At 40.7% G+C, this 17,769-nt stretch overlaps 1 protein-coding gene across 1 annotated transcript in view; it reads right to left on the bottom strand.

Annotated features, from left to right (window-relative positions):
- Positions 1 to 842: 842 nt before the first annotated feature.
- The window catches only part of mettl16 (methyltransferase 16, N6-methyladenosine), a 33,754-nt gene continuing 16,827 nt past the window's right edge, over positions 843 to 17,769 (bottom strand). The window contains exons 5-10 of the mRNA XM_059332059.1: positions 17,034 to 17,149; positions 16,724 to 16,866; positions 12,814 to 12,883; positions 10,753 to 10,842; positions 3,952 to 4,125; positions 843 to 2,536 (exon numbers count right to left, since the gene is read on the bottom strand). Coding sequence (XP_059188042.1) covers positions 1,856 to 2,536; positions 3,952 to 4,125; positions 10,753 to 10,842; positions 12,814 to 12,883; positions 16,724 to 16,866; positions 17,034 to 17,149 — 1,274 coding nt within the window. The 3' untranslated portion in view covers positions 843 to 1,855. The remainder of the gene's footprint in view (positions 2,537 to 3,951; positions 4,126 to 10,752; positions 10,843 to 12,813; positions 12,884 to 16,723; positions 16,867 to 17,033; positions 17,150 to 17,769) is intronic.

The raw sequence follows: 17,769 nt of genomic DNA, 5'->3' as shown, positions 1-17,769 counted from the left end.
CAGTAACTTCTGAGGCTGTGTTTTATGGTTTTACAATAATATTATATTTGACCTCAAAATAACAGTTTTAAATACCATTTTGATGCTACTGGCTTGTCATAGGGAGAATTGTGCCTCTGTCATTTCCACTCTGCACTCAAAAAGCCTGTGTAACTCTGGTTGCTGGGTAAATGTTATGGTTTCGCAAAAGAAAAAATCCATGCCTGTACTATACATGATGTCATTTAGATAATTATTATCATTACTGCTGCATTCATGTGTGTTGGATTTTGCATGTTGCATTTTCCTGGGGGGAAACACATTTAAAGGAGACATAGCTACCATATGAGCAGTTTGAAAGCAGGGTTAGTACACTTTTCAGAAAATTCCTATACTATAGTATTGCTATTTTTACTTAAGTAAAAGATCATACTACTATTTCCATCACTGCAAAAAGGGCAACATATTTAGGCTATAAATGCAACTTCATTATCAAATTGTCATAAAATATATGATATTCTAACCAATCGGATTGATTTGGTGGAGGAATATAAAAAGATTAAGTAGAATACTAACATGTGCAGCCATTAAGGTTGGTATATGTCTTCTCTTTATTTTTCAGGATTAATAATTTCTTCTATAAAATTTTAGAAAATTGTGACAAATACCCATGCAATTTCCCTCAGCCCATGGTAACATCTTTAAATGTCAAATACAAAAAAAAGAGTGATTTATGATGCAATGAAAGAGCTATTTGTTTCAAAAAAGGAAGCAAATTCTCACATTTGAGGGACTGGAGCAAGCAAGTGTTTGGCCTTTTTCTTAAATCAATGACTTAAAAGATCAATCAATCACCATTTCAGCTCTGTTTGATTTATTTATGTAATTACTCTTATTACATCAGTCCAAAATGGCCCAGAAACAGCCAGACTATTGATTCTCACACAAACAGAGGCGGCTGAAGTCAAAGTCCTGATATATCTGAGGGACAAGCAGTTCAAGTAGGAACTAGTTGTTTTTTTTTTTGCTTGCAACACACAGTGAATGTGCACGTACATACACATGGCCCTGGATATTTAGGTATCTCTTCCTGTTATTCACTCAGCTCTGGTCAGGAAGTTTGTCGCCTGCAACAGAGTTATAATAGTGTACCACAATACTAAAAGGCTCTCCAGGCACAGGAAGGACCGAGGGCCTCCAGGAACATCCTGAATTAAACAGGCTGCGTATACATTTAAGACAAAGCTGTCATGAAACAATGGGATCAACTTTCAAAAGGTATATACACAAAGATGATGTCTAATAAAACAGTTGTATCTTTATTAAAAATAACCATGACAGGATTTAAATCCCTTGTAAAAGGAACGCCTACTGCCCTCTTGTGGCCATGTGAATGCACTGCATGTTTTTAAAGAAAACGCCCAAAATGGTTGTCTTTGCATAAAGTAAGTTTTTTAGATGAGATGTATTTAATGACACGTCAACGTAAAGTTTGTCATAGTTTATTTAGCCTATGTATGCACCAAGAGTGAAACACTTTCTCTTGATATTTTGTTTTGTGTGGTAATATTCTAAAAGTTTATTCAAATTAGAAGTGTAAAAAAATAGACCACGTCAAATTATTTTAAGCATCATATATGAGTCGGTCCCCCACTGTAATCTGTGGTAGAAAAGATGCAACATAAAGTAGAAAACATGTTATAAAACTGTACATTTATTTCAAATGTTTTGACAAATTTGAACACAAAACGCTGCGATACAGTATATACTACCTTAAAAGGTAAGCTGATGTGAACCCCTGATTATTTACTGAAATAAGCCTCCAGAAGTCACAGTGAATCCAATAATCAAATCTAAAAACATCATTTCTGATCATTTAAGGCTTTGCGACGCACCTTAAAAGTGTGTTTTTCAGGTATGTGCACAGTTGGTTCATCAGGTCTTTACTCTGACCCTCGACCCAGTGCATCTCAATCACCACGTCGCTCTCCTCCAGCATCACATTTAGCAGACACTTAAACAGGAAATGTTCGACTGCAGCGGGGCTCAGGGGTCGCTTAGACGGAGGCCCACTCGCTGCAACAGGTGCTTCCTGTGGACCCGTTTCCTGCCCTGCGTCTGTGCAGGTGGAAGACTCCATGTCCACATCTTCACTTGACACATTTTCTAAGACCTCTTTCCGGTCTGAAGTTGGATTTTGCGTGACATCTTTACTCGTCTCGTTTGAAGAGGCTACATTTTCAGTCTGCTCTGCCGGCTGCTGCTCACTGGCTGGCTCCTGTGCAGACGGAGTTTTGTTTTCAGCGATGTCACCCCGGGTGTTGCTGTTCTCTGTGGAGGCGGGCTGGGTTTGAGATGCCGGGGTTGTGGCAGGTGCGGCTGTGGTTGGAGTGGTTTGAGAGGAGCTGGTTCCAGCACAGTGAGGCGCCCTGGGAAGCTCTCGCAAGTGGCGCGCCCCTTCACGCCGCTTCTGTCGTCCGTGGATCCAGGTGTTCTCCACAGCTGTTAGAAAGAGGCTCCGCTCCTGCTTGCTGCATGGGGCATGCTTGTGTAGCACCTGTAGATCCAAACAGAAGACAATCTGACTAATGAGGACGTTTACTGGAGGTGTAAGCTTGTGACCTGCTACGCTACAGTAACTTATGAGTAGGGCTGGGCGATATATGTGCTATATGCTATATCTGTAGCTGGATGATTCTTCCTTTTGAATATTCTCCAATGAAATGACAAATTATAAGTGTATACAGCTGATATGGACACTATAGACATCTGAATTTATGATTTTTGCAGTATAACATTTGTCGGGTAAATATGAATGTAGAATTTTTAACAGTATTGCATGTATGTATTAATTGAGTTTGTTATTGTTTTTCTTGTATGTACTGTTTTTGTTTATGTTGTTTGTATGTCATTTTCTATGTCTTTTTAGGGACCCCAGGAAGACTAGCAGTCGCCAAGGTGTCAGCTAATGGGGATCCATTCAATAAACAATAAACAATATATCGATATAAAATATATATCAATATATTTGTAAATGTGATATGGAATTAGACCATATCGCATATATCGATATAGTTCAAATTTGCACTGTGATCCCTGCTCCGGCTTTTATTTAAGATTTTTTTTATTTACATATGCACTTTATGGAGCTTAAAAAAGGTACTCCAGTTATACAGTATCTATGTTCACTTAAATATACGGTTTCAATAAAAATACTTGTGACATGTCATATTTGGCTTTGACTTTGACTGAACATTTGCTCTCACTTTGCGATGAAAATATTGGGATATCAATATTCAGCCTAAATATATCGGGATATGACTTTTGGTCCATATCGCCCAGCCCCCACTTTGAGGCTGTGGTTCATGGTTTCGCTATACGACATTAATATTATATTGTTAAATCCACATTTTGCAACAGTAGATGGTTGGACTGATTTTTAGTCATTAGCAAAACCTTTGAGAAATAAAAGGCTGTAGGACAGACGTCAAGCTGGTCTTCTTGATGTTGGACAAGTAATGTTGAATCTTTTTTCCATTTTCCATGTTTTTTTTGGTAATAATCAAAATCCTTGAGATGGCTAGATATCAGCTCTTAAATTAGCTCTTATGAGCTATTTTGTTGTTATCATTATATTTGTCCAAACAAATGTACTTTAGTTGCACCATGCATTAAAATTAACAAGAAACTGAAGAAAACACGGGTGGTCAAATAATTTTTTCCATGACTGTATATAATGTTGCTTTAAGTATTCTCCTTTGCATTCTTGTTGTAATTTCAGTGCAATTACACCCTAAAAGTTGAGAACTTGAGATTTGATAATCCAAGATGCATTTTAATGCCAAATGTAAACAAGGCTGCTGTGTACAATCACTATTTTAACCACACCATCTACAACTTTGTAAAGGGTGAAACTTTATTTTGTGTGAAAATGTAATCTTCTAACTGTGGTTGTGCAGCTCTAAAGCTTACCCGCAGCTCAGAGAGTGTTTTCTCCAGCAGAGCGGTGACACTGTCCACAGGGCCGCGGGCTGAACCGCCTAAAGCTGAAGCTTTGGCCTGGAGCTCCTTCAGTCCTGCCTCTGGCAGAGTGAACGACAGGGGCTTCCGCACCTTCTCCAGTTTCCGCTTTTTACTGGGAGGGGACTAAGATAGAAGGGAAGGAGATCAGGAGAAAAATAAATTAATAAATAAACTATAACAAAGTATTCTGGACACAATACAATAGACACAAATATAAACAAGTTTCAAAGATAAAGTGTTTTTTCGCCTTCAGTTCTAGTCATACCAGTTTGACTACGGGATCATCTGAGTGTAAATAAAGCCACAATTTATTTCCTTGATCAACTACGTCCAAAATAACCATGATTGCTGCTTTGTTTCTGTTGTGGAACCAGATGGTTTGGAAAACAAAATGGCGTTGTGTTTTGTTTCACAACATCACACAGCTTAGTGAATTTCATCACATTCTCCAGGAACTGTGCAGTATTAACCCAAAATAAACTGATTTTATTGCAATAAACAGATCAAAAAGATGCTGAAATGACATCATGAAGCCGCTTCGTAGAAATCCTAAATTAATGCTTTGTCAGGTCTGTCTGCAAGACGACAAGCAAACAACTTTTAAAATGTTTATTTTTTTTGAATGGAGTTTGGCTCTCAGTGCTGGTCGGCAGGTTCACACAAATGATTTACACAACCCTGTATCTACTTGCTTCTTTGCATTGATTGTGGGATATGTGTGTGGGTGAAGTCAACAAAGCCAAAGATTCCTGTGGTAATTTCCTCAACAAGATTATTGTGCAATGATAAAAAAACAATCCCAAATATGCAGGAACATATTTATTCTAGATTAATTAGATAGTAAAACTTACAAATGACAATAGAGACCATTTTTTTGCAGCCAAAGAAAGTATTTTTGAAGATTAGGTACCACTGGTCCTTCCAAAATATTGACATCTCAGTTCATGTTGCTTTTACCAAACTAAATGCTTTTGTTTTGGATATTTTCCCATGTCATTCATTTCATACTTTAGCTGCACCTTTTTAACTTCACTGCTTTATTTTCTTTTGTCCGGTCTGATCTGTTGTTTATTCTGGTGTTAAGCTCTTCCGTGTTTAAGTTACATATCAGGGCACAGTGACTCGACTGGTTGAGAAACTCAGACACCACAGTTTGTGTTATCATTGGCATTTTCAGACATTCAACATCAGAGGCTAGACATGACTTAAAGGCCTCGTTCAGACTGCCAGCCAAAATCCGATGTTTAGCCCATCCAGATTGGAACTGGATGGCTCTTTTGACGTCTGATCAGTCACAAATTACATGAAATCCGATTTTTGCAAACCGGATCGAAACCACCTTCGGGAGGTAGTTTCAGATCGCATTTGGACAGATGCGTCTCAGTCTGAACCTCCAAACACTCAGATCGGTTTTGACTGTCCATGACTTCACTCTATGCGGCGTAGCGCGGGCAGCACGGAGACGAGGTGTCCACCGGCAGCCGCGCCCGACTCATGCGGCCCGACGGGGGCGTCCATCCGCCCGGTTTCTCCCCTGGTGCGTCTGAGATGTTCTGCACCTCTACTGGACAGTGATAAGGCCAATATACTGAGGTGACCTGCCTCCCTCATGTTTGTTGTTTTAGTTCTTGTCACTGTCGCAATTATATGACGTCAGACGCTCTGACTCCATTACTACAGCAACCTGTCAGATCAGTCGATAATGTGGCCCAGTCTGATTTGAGTAGGAATCGGATTTGAATCAGATTCACCTGCAGTCTGAACGCAGCCAAAGTGATATAGTAATCGAAAAATAACTACGCCCAGAACCCGGCTGTCAACAGAGGGCAGTGCTTCATACATAGTACAAGCTGTCTACATTCTGTTTTGCAAATTTAAAACTTTTAATTAGGCAAGGCTTTTGTCCCAGGCAACATGTTTAAAAATAGAGAACTGATTACATCTAAAGAAAACATTTAAACAAATTCATACATACATTCCATTAGAGGTGGGGGGAAAAAAATCGATACAGAATAGTATCGCAATATTTTGCCTGGCAATATTATATTGATTCATGGCCGTAGGGGGCTCACTTTTAGGAATATCCTGGAGATACTGGTATCATACAAAACTAGAAGATCTAAGGAATCTATAGGCGCCAGGATATCATGTCGGGAAACTGTCGAAATAACGAAAGTGCAAAGTTAGGCTATATTTTGATGTTTGATGGTGATTTTCGATCAAGTCATGTGACCTCTGACGTCATGCTATCTCAGTGAAAATAGCCTCTCTGGGTTCCCACAACTCTCTTTACATACATGGCTGCCTCCCAATTCACATGTGTCTAATGTGACTAACCAGATTAATCCCTGGTATGTGATAAATAGGCCCAACACCAGAGTAGGAGAAACATGCCCATATCATGATGCTTCACTGTCTTCACTGTGTACTGTGTCTTGAATTCAGAGTTTGGGGCTCGTCTCACAAACTGTCTGCGGCCCTCGGACCCAAAAAGAACAATTTTACTCTCATCAGTCCACAAAATGTTCCTCCATTTCTCTTTAGGCCAGTTGATGTGTTCTTTGGCAAATTGTAACCTCTTCTGCACATGCATTTTTTTAACAGAGGGACTTTGTGGGGGATTCTTGTAAATAGATTAGCTTCACACAGACGTCTTCTAACTGTTACAGCACTTCCAGGTAACTCCAGACTGTCTCTGATCATCCTGGAGCTGATCATTGGCTGAGCCTTTGACATTCTGCTTATTCTTCCATCCATTTTGATGGTTGCCTTCCATTTTCTGCCACATGTCTCTGGTTTTGCTCTCCATTTTAAAGCACTGGAGATCATTTTAGCTGAACAGTCTATAATTGTTTGCACCTCTTTATAAGTTTTCCCCTCTCCAATCAACTTTTTAATCAAAGTACGCTGTTCTTCTGAACAATGTCTTGAACGACCCATTTTCCTCAGGCTTTCAAAGAGAAATGCATGTTCAACAAGTGCTGCTTCATCCTTAAATAGAGGCCACCTGATTCACACCTGTTTTTTTTCACAAAATTGATGACCTCACTGATTGAATGCCACACAGTTTTTTTTTAAAACACCCCTTTCAACTAATTGCCCAATTGCCCAGCCTTAAGAGCTGCATATCACGAATGCTGGGTCTTGTTGGTTTTCTGAGAATCTACTGCACCTACTGGTACCTTGTTTGCCATGTAGCAATAAAAAAATATACTAAAAACCTGGATTCATCTGGTTAGTCACATTGGACTGCTATTATTTTTAACACTACTGTATATATAACAGCGCTGAGTTAGTTTACAGAAGGAAACGGAAATTAAATGAAGGTTTAATGTAGGATTATCACATGTAACAGAAGATGGATGTTGGTTACAAACCACAAGAGGGCACTCAAACCACATCAGCTCCTCCTGAACCTGCCGTGAATGAAACACCGCTCCTTATTTCTAATCCCCTCTAATGTCACGCTGGGATGGCGGTGGAGGTCATTTCCCCAAATGTGTTAGAATACAAGAGACGCTCTGCAGCATTTGTTCCACGGTCGTCCACTGCAGCACATTAAGTCAACGATGCACTGGCGAGTGAGTCACTGCGGGCTGACTGAAAGTGGGGTGACAGCGGGGGTCTGCAGCGGCGTTGTACTGTGACGGAGCAGACAGTATGGCCGACTGACCTACAAACAGCTGAGGGAAGGAGCAGACTGTGACCTTCACACTGCAGCACTGATCTGAGAGTCAACTTTTGATTACTGGTGCATCGGAAGACTTTGCAGCCATTTTTTCTTTTTAAATGAGGAAGTATAATACATATTCATTGTTATGCTGTTGTTATATTCGTTGTTTGTTAAGAATAACAGAAGAATCTAAAATAATGTATGATAAATACATTTCTTCACCTGCTTTATTTAATTGAAAAAAAGCTACATCTTCATTTACACTTGACTTTAATCATTTCAATATTGATTTTCACTTAAACTAAAGCTCCTTTCAGATGCATGTTTAGAAGTGATGGACATATTTAATTAATGTATTTGACAATGGACGCTGTCTTGTCTGGCTGCTTGTTTGAGCTTCCTTTATTTCTTATGTTTCTCACAGACTTCCCCCTTTCTTCCTCCCTGCTCTGCAAGCCCTGCAGCTCATTGTACAGGGAAAGGAAATCAATAAAATCCATCAAGCCAAACCAGTCTGTTTGTACGCAGCATCCTTGACACAGATTCTTGCGCTAGTACATTAGTATATGAACACACATACATAAAATGAACACACACAACAGACTCAGACAAAGAGCATGAGAGCCACATGTGTGCAGAATCACAGCCTCTTCTGACTCCGCTGCTCCATTATTAATCCCACTTACACACTCTCACCTCACTGTATGGTCTCTCTCCACACACACACACTCACTAAAACACACACACACACACACAATATGGGTAAATGACAACCTCATTATAAAAGCCAGGCCTAATTTTGAAAACCAGACACAGTAAAAGCCTACAAGTCCAATAAGAGATGTTTTCACCATATATAATGTTATTCAATCATCCATGTTGATTGTGAGTACACACACACACACACACACACACACACACACACACACACACACACACACACACACACACACACACACACACACACACACACACACACACACACACACACACACACACACACACACACACACACACACACACACACACACACACACACACACACACACACACACGAAAAATTCTGCAGTTTTCACCCTCAGGCATGGATTGTGAGTCACATCTGACCTTCCCTCGTCTCCCAACCCCCATTTCATTTTTGTTAAGTCAAAAACAAAGAAGAATCCTGCATGGACTCCTGAACTCTGGACCTTCCTCACGCCAGCGGCCTGTATGAGCAACAGCAGCACACCTCAGGGCTCAGATAAAGCCTGGACGCCTCCATGAGCTCTAATCTCACTCTCCACAGTCTATATCTCTTTGTCTGTTTTTGCAGGATTTCTTTATCTGCATCTTGTTTTCCACCAGTCCAATTAATTTAATCCATCCTCCGCATCTTTCCCTCTCAGTAACGAGAAAATCCTCATATTATTCTGATTTTAAGTGAATACTTCACCACCAAAATGACAATTTGTACATCAATAAGTCAGCGCGTGTTACCTTAAAATCGTAAAGAAAACGTTGTTATGATCGCATGCCCCAACAGTGACAGTGAACCCAAAAAAAAAGTAAAACAAGAGCAAAACTATATTAAAACATCTGTTTCAAACTCTCACGCAAATCGTGCGGTATATTCAAAATCTCATTTATCCAGTCATATGTTCATAACTTGGCACACACACACATTTTTGGTAAAACCTCTTTAATATTTTATTAGAAATACTTCTGCATGAACCATATCAATGTCACGCTTGCACAGGTGCGCTGCATTGTTAAACGCAGCCCCCATTCACTGCAATTCATCAAGAATTTACTCTGAAAAACAACGTTTCCTCTAAGGATTCCAAGTAACAGAGGACAACTTCCTGAATGACACAAGTCGTCCTTGTGAATCCAGGGAATTAGATTGTTTGTGCTATAGAGGGAGTTTCACTCTAGTTGTCACCTGTGGAAGACAATTTGTCACCTGTGTAGTTAAATATAGTTTAAACAAATCAGACAGGGAGCAAGAGAAGAAGAATAAAATAGCAGTGGTAGTGACTCTAGTGTGAAGGCTGACCTCATAATGAGAGGGTTAAGTAGGTCACAGATGCATGCGTGTCACATATGCTATAGTCTATATGTAACATTAATGAGCATACACGCACACACACATACATACATACATACAGGCCTCCATAGGAAAACACGCATGCAGGCAGAATCAGGCAGTCAACCATGCAGGAAATTGCACTTGCAATAACTTCTGTCATGTAAGCACACACACACGCACACACACACACTCACACAGAGCAGACACGCGTGCTTGAGGGGTCTGCATTGTAATGATGGCGAGCAGCTCTCGAGTGTAAATGACGATGGATGTGCGTCAAAGTGGAATAGGAGGAGGAGGAGGAGGAGGAGGAGGAGGAGGAGGAGGAGGAGGAGGAGGAGGTGGAGGAGGAGGAAATGTAGGCCAATCATTCTGCTCAACTGCCTTTTTGCTGAAAGGCCAAAACACAGAGAGGCGCCCAACAAAACACAAACAGTGGTCGTCACGCGGCCTCTGCTGCACCTGCTGAACGCCTCCACCTGCACCTTTCTCCAGTCTGTCGTCACTACAGCTTTATTATTAGCTGCTGAGGCTACTTCGCTGTCCCCGCTTTCTGTTTATTTCCAACTCTCACGGTCCAGACAAGACAATGCTTCAGTGTGTGTGTGTGTGTGTGTGTGTGTGTGTGTGTGTGTGTGTGTGTGTGTGTGCGCGCAGTCCTGCTCAGGCAACTGTTGCCTGGATACAGCATGTTAAAAATCACATAAACATGTCCCCAGAGGAGGAAGGGGTGAGTGCTTCTAATGGAGCTGCGGGGAAAGAGGATACCGTGTGGAGAGGGGAAAGGGGACGGAGGTGGTGCATAATTGAGGAAGAGGCTTTTTGGAAATATCCAGTTCAAGCAGAAAAATGACTTTTGAGATTACTGACATGTGTATTGACTTATGGTGTCAAATGTTAATTCTCTGTATCATCGATTGCATATTGGTTCCGAATTTCATTACTCAACGTGTTTAAGAGCAATGGGACTGGAGCTCTTTAAAGGGAATAACCTGCTGAGACTTACCGGAACAGTGACATCATCATAGAAACTCCAGGCTAGCGCCCAACGCATCGTCCTTCCCTGGCAGAACTCTGTGTGTGTGACTTTAGGTACCTGAGGAAAAAAAGAAAAGAAGAGGCATTATCAGCACTGTTTCACTCGCTGCATGCAGTAGGTGATGATTTCACAATGGATTCAGTTTACTTTAACAGCTACACAGCTCTAACTTAAAGGGACAGTCATCCCAAAATATATAAATCTAGAGTTTTGGTGCTCAAAGCAGCAAAAAAAATCTTAACAGCAAATACACTTTCCAGAAATCATGACCTGGTTACCTAAAATGAGCCATAGATCTTGTTGCGAGCAGTTTCATGTTCTTTACTCATAAGAAAATACTTTCAACATGAAACTGCTCACTTGTTTTGGTGAATTATACTGTCCCAGAAACAGAAAAAAAACCCCACTAAAAATATATTTTGTGATGGTCGCGGGATGGAAGGTAGACCTAGCCTTAAAAAAAACAAACTATGGTTAAACCATAACATTATTATCTGACAGGTGTCCCGGTGGTGAAGTGTATACCACTAAAGGCTTCGTCCCCATCAGCAGAAGTCTGACTTGGAGCCCTTCCCTGCATGTCTCCCCCTTTCACTGTTTTTCTCTGCCATTGTCTAATAAAGCATCTTCATTTTCTTGTTCATTTCAATGCCTGGTGCAACTAAAGGTACATTTGTTTGGACAAATATAACAACAACAAAAATAGCTCATAAGAGTTTAATTTAAGAGCTGATATCTGGCCCTTTTCCATGGTTTTCTTGATAATAACCACAATCATTATCAAGAAAACCGTAGAAAAGAAAGAAAAGAAAAAGAATATAAATCCATAAAAGTGCGCCCAAAGAATCAGCAGTCTCTCATTGATGAACGTAAGAAAGCTTGTAATCAGTTTCTGGCACATAACTTAAAAAACTTGAGAAAGAAATGCCTAAATACCTGATACTTATAGTTTAAATGTATTCTGATAAGTGACTCCTTAGATGATGATGATAATAATAATAATAATATTAATAATGTTTTTTTTGTTGCAAAGTATACCAATGAAACTATGATCTTTTTGGTACAAATTTGATCTTGTTTCCAAACTTTTGGCCTGTAGTGTATACATTACGATATAAAAATGTACCAACTCATTTAACAGACCCAGAATGTGACACTAACACTTCAGCATTTTTCCTGCTGTGTGTTTTGGCTTTGCTCAGCTCCACATCCTCTAGTGGGTGAGAAAATAAAGATGTGAAAAAGACCCAACATGTGGTGTGAAAACCCTCGTGCTAACAGGGCACTCTAAGCGTCTCTCAGGACTCCTTCAGTAAATAAGAGGAGGGTCACTGAGGGAAAGGTCAGAGAGTATCGGAGACATTTGCTAAATTAAAAAACACAAAGAGAGATGAGGAGACACTGGAGAGAAGACGGAGTAATGGGTGATAAAAGCATTAGCATATTAACTAGGCCGGGTTTCTGTTTACACACACTTTAAAAAGGAGGCAACGGTCTTCTCTCTGGACGTTAGCCAAGGCTGCACTCACTCTGATGAGCAGCGACAGCACCTGAAAACCTCTGTAGGAGCTTCCAGGGAGGCCAGTTGGCATCTTGTTTTTTTCTTTTTTTGAGCTTGTGAGGGAAGTGACTGGCACCGGACCAGAGGCCTGCAGCAGTCAGGAGTCATGTGCTGGGCTATTAGTTAGGCTAATGACGCTAATGCATGTTAGCTACAGAGTGCCGTGTGATTCAGTCATGCACCGCGCACAGAAATCAGCTCCTTCATGGCTCGTTTGTGACACTGCTTAGTGGGCACATGAGAAAGAGGTGATGTGTTTTATTTCTCTGCTGCTCTGACGGTGGCGGCTTCTAACGTCAATACCCAGAAGCGTGTTGTGGGTTTTGAGAAGGGAGGTGAAGATTGTTTTAACGAGCCAATATCAAACCTGCGTGAGCAAACTGAGATCAAAAGCTGTGGATGCTTTGTGACTCACTGATTGCAGAGGATGCAGATGTATTTGTGCGTTTGCCTCGGTTGGTACTCACCCCTTGCTTCCTCAGCTCCTCTTTCAAAGGTGTCAGGCTACATTTTTTCCCCAACATGCAGCTGTACCACCTGCAGAAAGAAGAATCCATATTTTACCCTGCTGCATGTTAGCGGTGTTAGCGGGCATGAACCACCAAGCAGAGATCAAACAAGCCAAGGTGAGCTTTGGGGTGCAACGAAAACACAAAAAATGAAAACATGAGACAGGAAAAACATCCTCTGTGTGTGTGTGTGTGTGTGTGTGTGTGTGTGTGTGTGTGTGTGTGTTTGTGTGTACGGTCCACAGTGAAGGAAAAGCTACTTTGAAGTCGTCCCTTGGTGGAGGCCTGATCAATAACCTCTGCTGTGCAATAAAGAGGTGAGTTGGTACTGATCAATAAGCAGTGGGGTCCAGCTGAGGAAGATGGTGGAAAGATAAACACATCAGGGAGACGGACTGGAAGAAAGACTGTTCAGTTCTGCAAACCTTGTCAGGGTTCGTTTACTTTTCAATCACATTATTAGAAGCTAATTATCTGGTCTGTATACAGCCATGGAAAAAAATATTAGAGCACCCTTGTTTTCTTCAGTTTCTTTTTCATTGTAATGCCTGGTACAACTAAAGGTACATTTGTTTGGACAAATATAATGATGAAGAGCTGATATCTAGCCATTTTCCATGGTTTTCTGGATAATGATTTTAGTTATTATCCAGAAAACCATGGGATATGGCTAGATATCAGCTCTTCATAATTAATTGAAGAAAAAGGGAGGTCTCATAATTTTTTCCATGACTGTAGGTCTGGTCACAGTTTGGGGGGAATGCACATGAAGTATGATAAATAAATATGCAAAGCATGCAGATACTCAAACAAACTCACCAAGTTTGACTGGGGAGGTGGTTAAAATGTTTGTTTTGTTCACTTTTTATAGGTCCCTTTGATCAAATCTCTACTCTAGTCTCAAGAGCTAATTTCTCTCCGAGTCTGAGGGGGGTGAATTTTTTTATACAGTCTATGGATTAACCAAGAAGGCTCTCTTTAGACTGAACGATTAATCAAGGAAATAATTGATTAATAATGATTAATGTGAAAATAACAGTTGCAGCTGTTGTTTGTCTTTTACTTGAGGTTCAATTTTAGTGCTTTTTTAGAAAAAGTATTGTGCTTTTTGTTGTAAAGACACAAGAAAATCAAGGTTCCTTAATGTGATTTTAAGTACAGCAACACATTATTAACACAGCTCTTATGTACTAACATTGTTATTGAAAGCAAGACAACCAGATTGATATGAATGTATATAAGTGCAGGAATTTTTTTTTTCTTCTGAGTTAAGAGACCTCTGTCTTGTGTTCAAACCTCAGCCCATGTAAATAGTCAAATTCCTAACTATACAAAAAGGTAAAAAGTCACAGTCACACCCAGCGCCTGTAGAATAAATTACCATCTTCAGAACAGATCTGACTGACAGAGAGAAAGGGCGATGATTTGTAATCAGGTTAGGTAGGAATGAAGAAGCCCAGAGGGGGTGAAGGGGGGGGAGAGCAACATGTCAGCCTCGGGTTGACATAATGAAATATTGAACAGCTCTAATATTCACAGATGTTCCCCACTTTTCCACACAGTGGGGAGGAACACCCAGCCAGCCCCCGGCTTCCCTCCTCCACTGGCGGCTTTTCAAAACATCCCAGAGTGTGCAGCTGCATCAGCATCCACACTCCCTCTTCACATGCTGAAGCATGTATGATTACAATCCTATTAGCAGAGATGTAATTTTCATATCAATGGTGTGATAAATGAGGAGTATCACCTCATTTCTTACTGGGTCTGGCTGTGTGTTATACTGGGAGGAAGGTGGCTGGGCCCTATCTGACAGTAATTGCACTTCAATGGAAAGAAGGAGAGAAGAGGAGCAGGGTGGGGCGGGGTGCTGAGGGCGTCTCAGAGGACCCGTCGGAGAAGCTGGCAGTGTTACCATGGACACCTGGTGGCTCTGGTGTCCCAGCATGCATTTGGGAGTGACAGCCGGCTCCGGTTGGTTTGGCCCGAGCCTCAAACCTGTTAAATAAGACCGGGTCCGTTCTCCTTCCTTTGCTACATGACTGTAACACAGAGCCACACAGGAGCAGGCAGGTGTTAAAATCGGTCCCTCTCAGGGCGCACGGCGTGCCAGTGACGCATTATGCAAACACACACACACACACAGCATACAGCACACACACACCCTGTACTCCCCTGTAGCAGCTAAAGCAGGTGTGGCATGTCTAATCAGTTTTAATAGCACCACTCTGCAGCTCCCTCTATCTGTGTCTCACTCTGCTGCCCCGGTGACAGCCCTGGTAACGGGGGAGGGTAAAGAGACGGCCGCTGGAGACGCCTTCACCCACCCACCCACCCACCCACCCAAACACAGCTGTTCCCTGTGGGCTCCCGGATACAGTGCAGGGCGAGCTTGTGCCAGAGTCATTAAAGCAAGTGTGGGTGACAGCTCCATTTAAGTGCAGCGACCCATCTGCACATTTCACCTCTTGGTGTCTCCCCTCCACTGGTGCTCTCAGCGGCCATTTAAACCTCTCGAAGCCTCAAAGAGAACAAAACTGCAGCTCTTGTTCTTCCATCTGCCACTTCACACACGAAGCTGTAGGCGCCTTTTTTTATCAATGTGCATTTTTAAATTGCGCATAAAAACAGGTAGATAGAAATCTGAAAAATGCCATTAGACAAACAGATCTGATGTCACCTTCCTCACATTAATACAATAGAAATAAACAGAAATGTTCAAAAACATCCGAGTTTTCTACATTGTTGTTCACCATCTGAGGTATGACTCGCATCACCAAACGACTGGAGAAAGGTCAGGTTTGGCTGCACCCATTATTATTCTGATATGAGTGAAAAATCTCTTTGGATGTTTGTATTTCTTTAAACCAATCACAATTATCTCGGGCAGTGCAAAGCCCAGGATGCAACGATGGTGACCCTGAAAAATAGATAGCAGAAGTGGAGGAAACTGCCGTCTGAAAGTCTTATTCCAACAGTCTACATCCAGTGAGGCAGACTAACGTTCCAAACAACTCAAAAACCTCTTAAAACAATGCAGTCAGTTGCTTCTCAAGAATTTGGGGCAAATCCAGTCACTGTGACTTCATGAAGAAACCGTTGTCTAACGTCACACAACAATGGCAAGCTCCAATGAAAGTGCACGTTATAAATGGTAAATCATCCACAAAAAAGGCAATGTAAAGTACTACCGAGTCCAAAAATGTTGGGATGCTTGTAAGACAGAAATATAAGCAGAATGCATCATATTCAGGATTCAGTGAATATTTACAAAAGGTTAATCAGTTTGAACATTAAATATATTGTTTTTGTGCTGTTTCCAATTGAATACGATTTATGATAAGATTTATTTATTTACATTTTTAAATTCTGCTTTATATTCGACTTTAACCCTTTATCGGGCAAAGAACTAGATTTGGTAACTTCAGGTAATATTTCGAGAAAAAAGTTGCAAATTTACTAGATTAAAGTGGCAAATCTACAAGAAAAAAAGTGGCAGATTTAAGAGATTTAAAGTGACAAATCTGTGCAAAAAAAGTTGCAGATTTATGAGAAAAAAGTGAGAAAAAGGCAACTTTTTTCTCCCAGATTCACCACTTTAAATCTCATAAATCTGCACATTTTTTTCTCGTAGATTTGCCACTTTAATCTCGTAAACTTTTTTCTCAAAATATTATTTTCGTACGTTTTTTTTTACACATTCTGGCTGTATGTAATATCCTCCAATATTCTCTAGGGTTGAAATTTGGAATTTGCAAGTATTTCAATGAGTGCCCTATTAAGGGTTAACAAATATGCCTGCATCGAGGAGAGAAATCATGTCTGAGTTCAGATTACATTTTTCAGGTCAATGTCCAGCTCTCGTCCTCACCGCAAGCGTTTCTTGAGCTGCAGGCTGTCATGAATGATCCTCTTGACGAACTCCAGCTCCCCGCCCTCCGCCATGATCTCCGTCACCCCGCCCGTGTTGACCGAGCTTGGAGGAGGTCGCCGGGAGTTCCTGGAGTTTACCCCCTGGAGAGAGCAACAAGACAGACAGAGATTAACACAAAATCCTATTAGAAGATTGTTACTATCGTGTAAACAAACACAGTAAACAAGTTCAATGTTTACTATTCACTAGCCAAACACTTATGTTTAAAGAACTATGTATTTTCATTTTAATTGTTGAGAACACTCACCTTTGCTTCAAGCTGGTTGGCAAAAAAAGGCGGGTTGCACATGCAGAAGTCGTACACGATTTCTGTCTCTTCTTTCAATGCGTCCATCAGTAAAGTCTTCTGAGGGACTTTGACAACTAGAGAGATGCAAACGCACCAAAGTGAGGCAGGGATTTTAAATTGTAATATTTTAGCTAAACATGACCTGACTTCAGGCCGTACCAGAGAAAATAAATGTGGTTAGGTCTGTGAGACACTTTGCAGTTTCACATTAACATAAAAAAAGAAAAATCTCAAGTTGAATTTCTTTGAAAATGACTTTTTTAGTTTTAAGTTATATATACACAACACTTTTCCAAGTGCACAAAAGTGTCATGAATATTGGAAAAAATAATTGGAATGTGAAGACAGTGAACTATTTGCATTTTTACCAACTCTACTCACAACCTCTCCTGTCCTCTCCCCTCGGCTCTGTGTAAACAGCCTGCTCTTCCGTCTGATTTTCAGTGAATAGTTGTTACGTTTACAGTTGCAAAGTTGTTTTTAACAGGATCTAGTTCTTCCAAAGGGTTTATTTTTGGTTTTAAATGAGAGAATAAAGTAATTTTGACAGAAATTACAATCACAGTTTGAGGATAATGGCTGTATTTACAGTTTCTTTCTATGGGGTAAATACCAGAAAAACACTGTGCCATAGATTTTAGACCAGGTTTTTGTTGCAATTTCTTTTTGCTGCCTCAACATCACCATGTACCTA

The sequence above is a fragment of the Centropristis striata genome, chromosome 4, assembly GCF_030273125.1.
Source record: "Centropristis striata isolate RG_2023a ecotype Rhode Island chromosome 4, C.striata_1.0, whole genome shotgun sequence".
In the NCBI taxonomy this organism is placed as follows: Eukaryota; Metazoa; Chordata; class Actinopteri; order Perciformes; family Serranidae; genus Centropristis; species Centropristis striata.
Note: the sequence above shows the minus strand (reverse complement) of the source record. Positions and strands in the feature narration are given on the sequence as shown.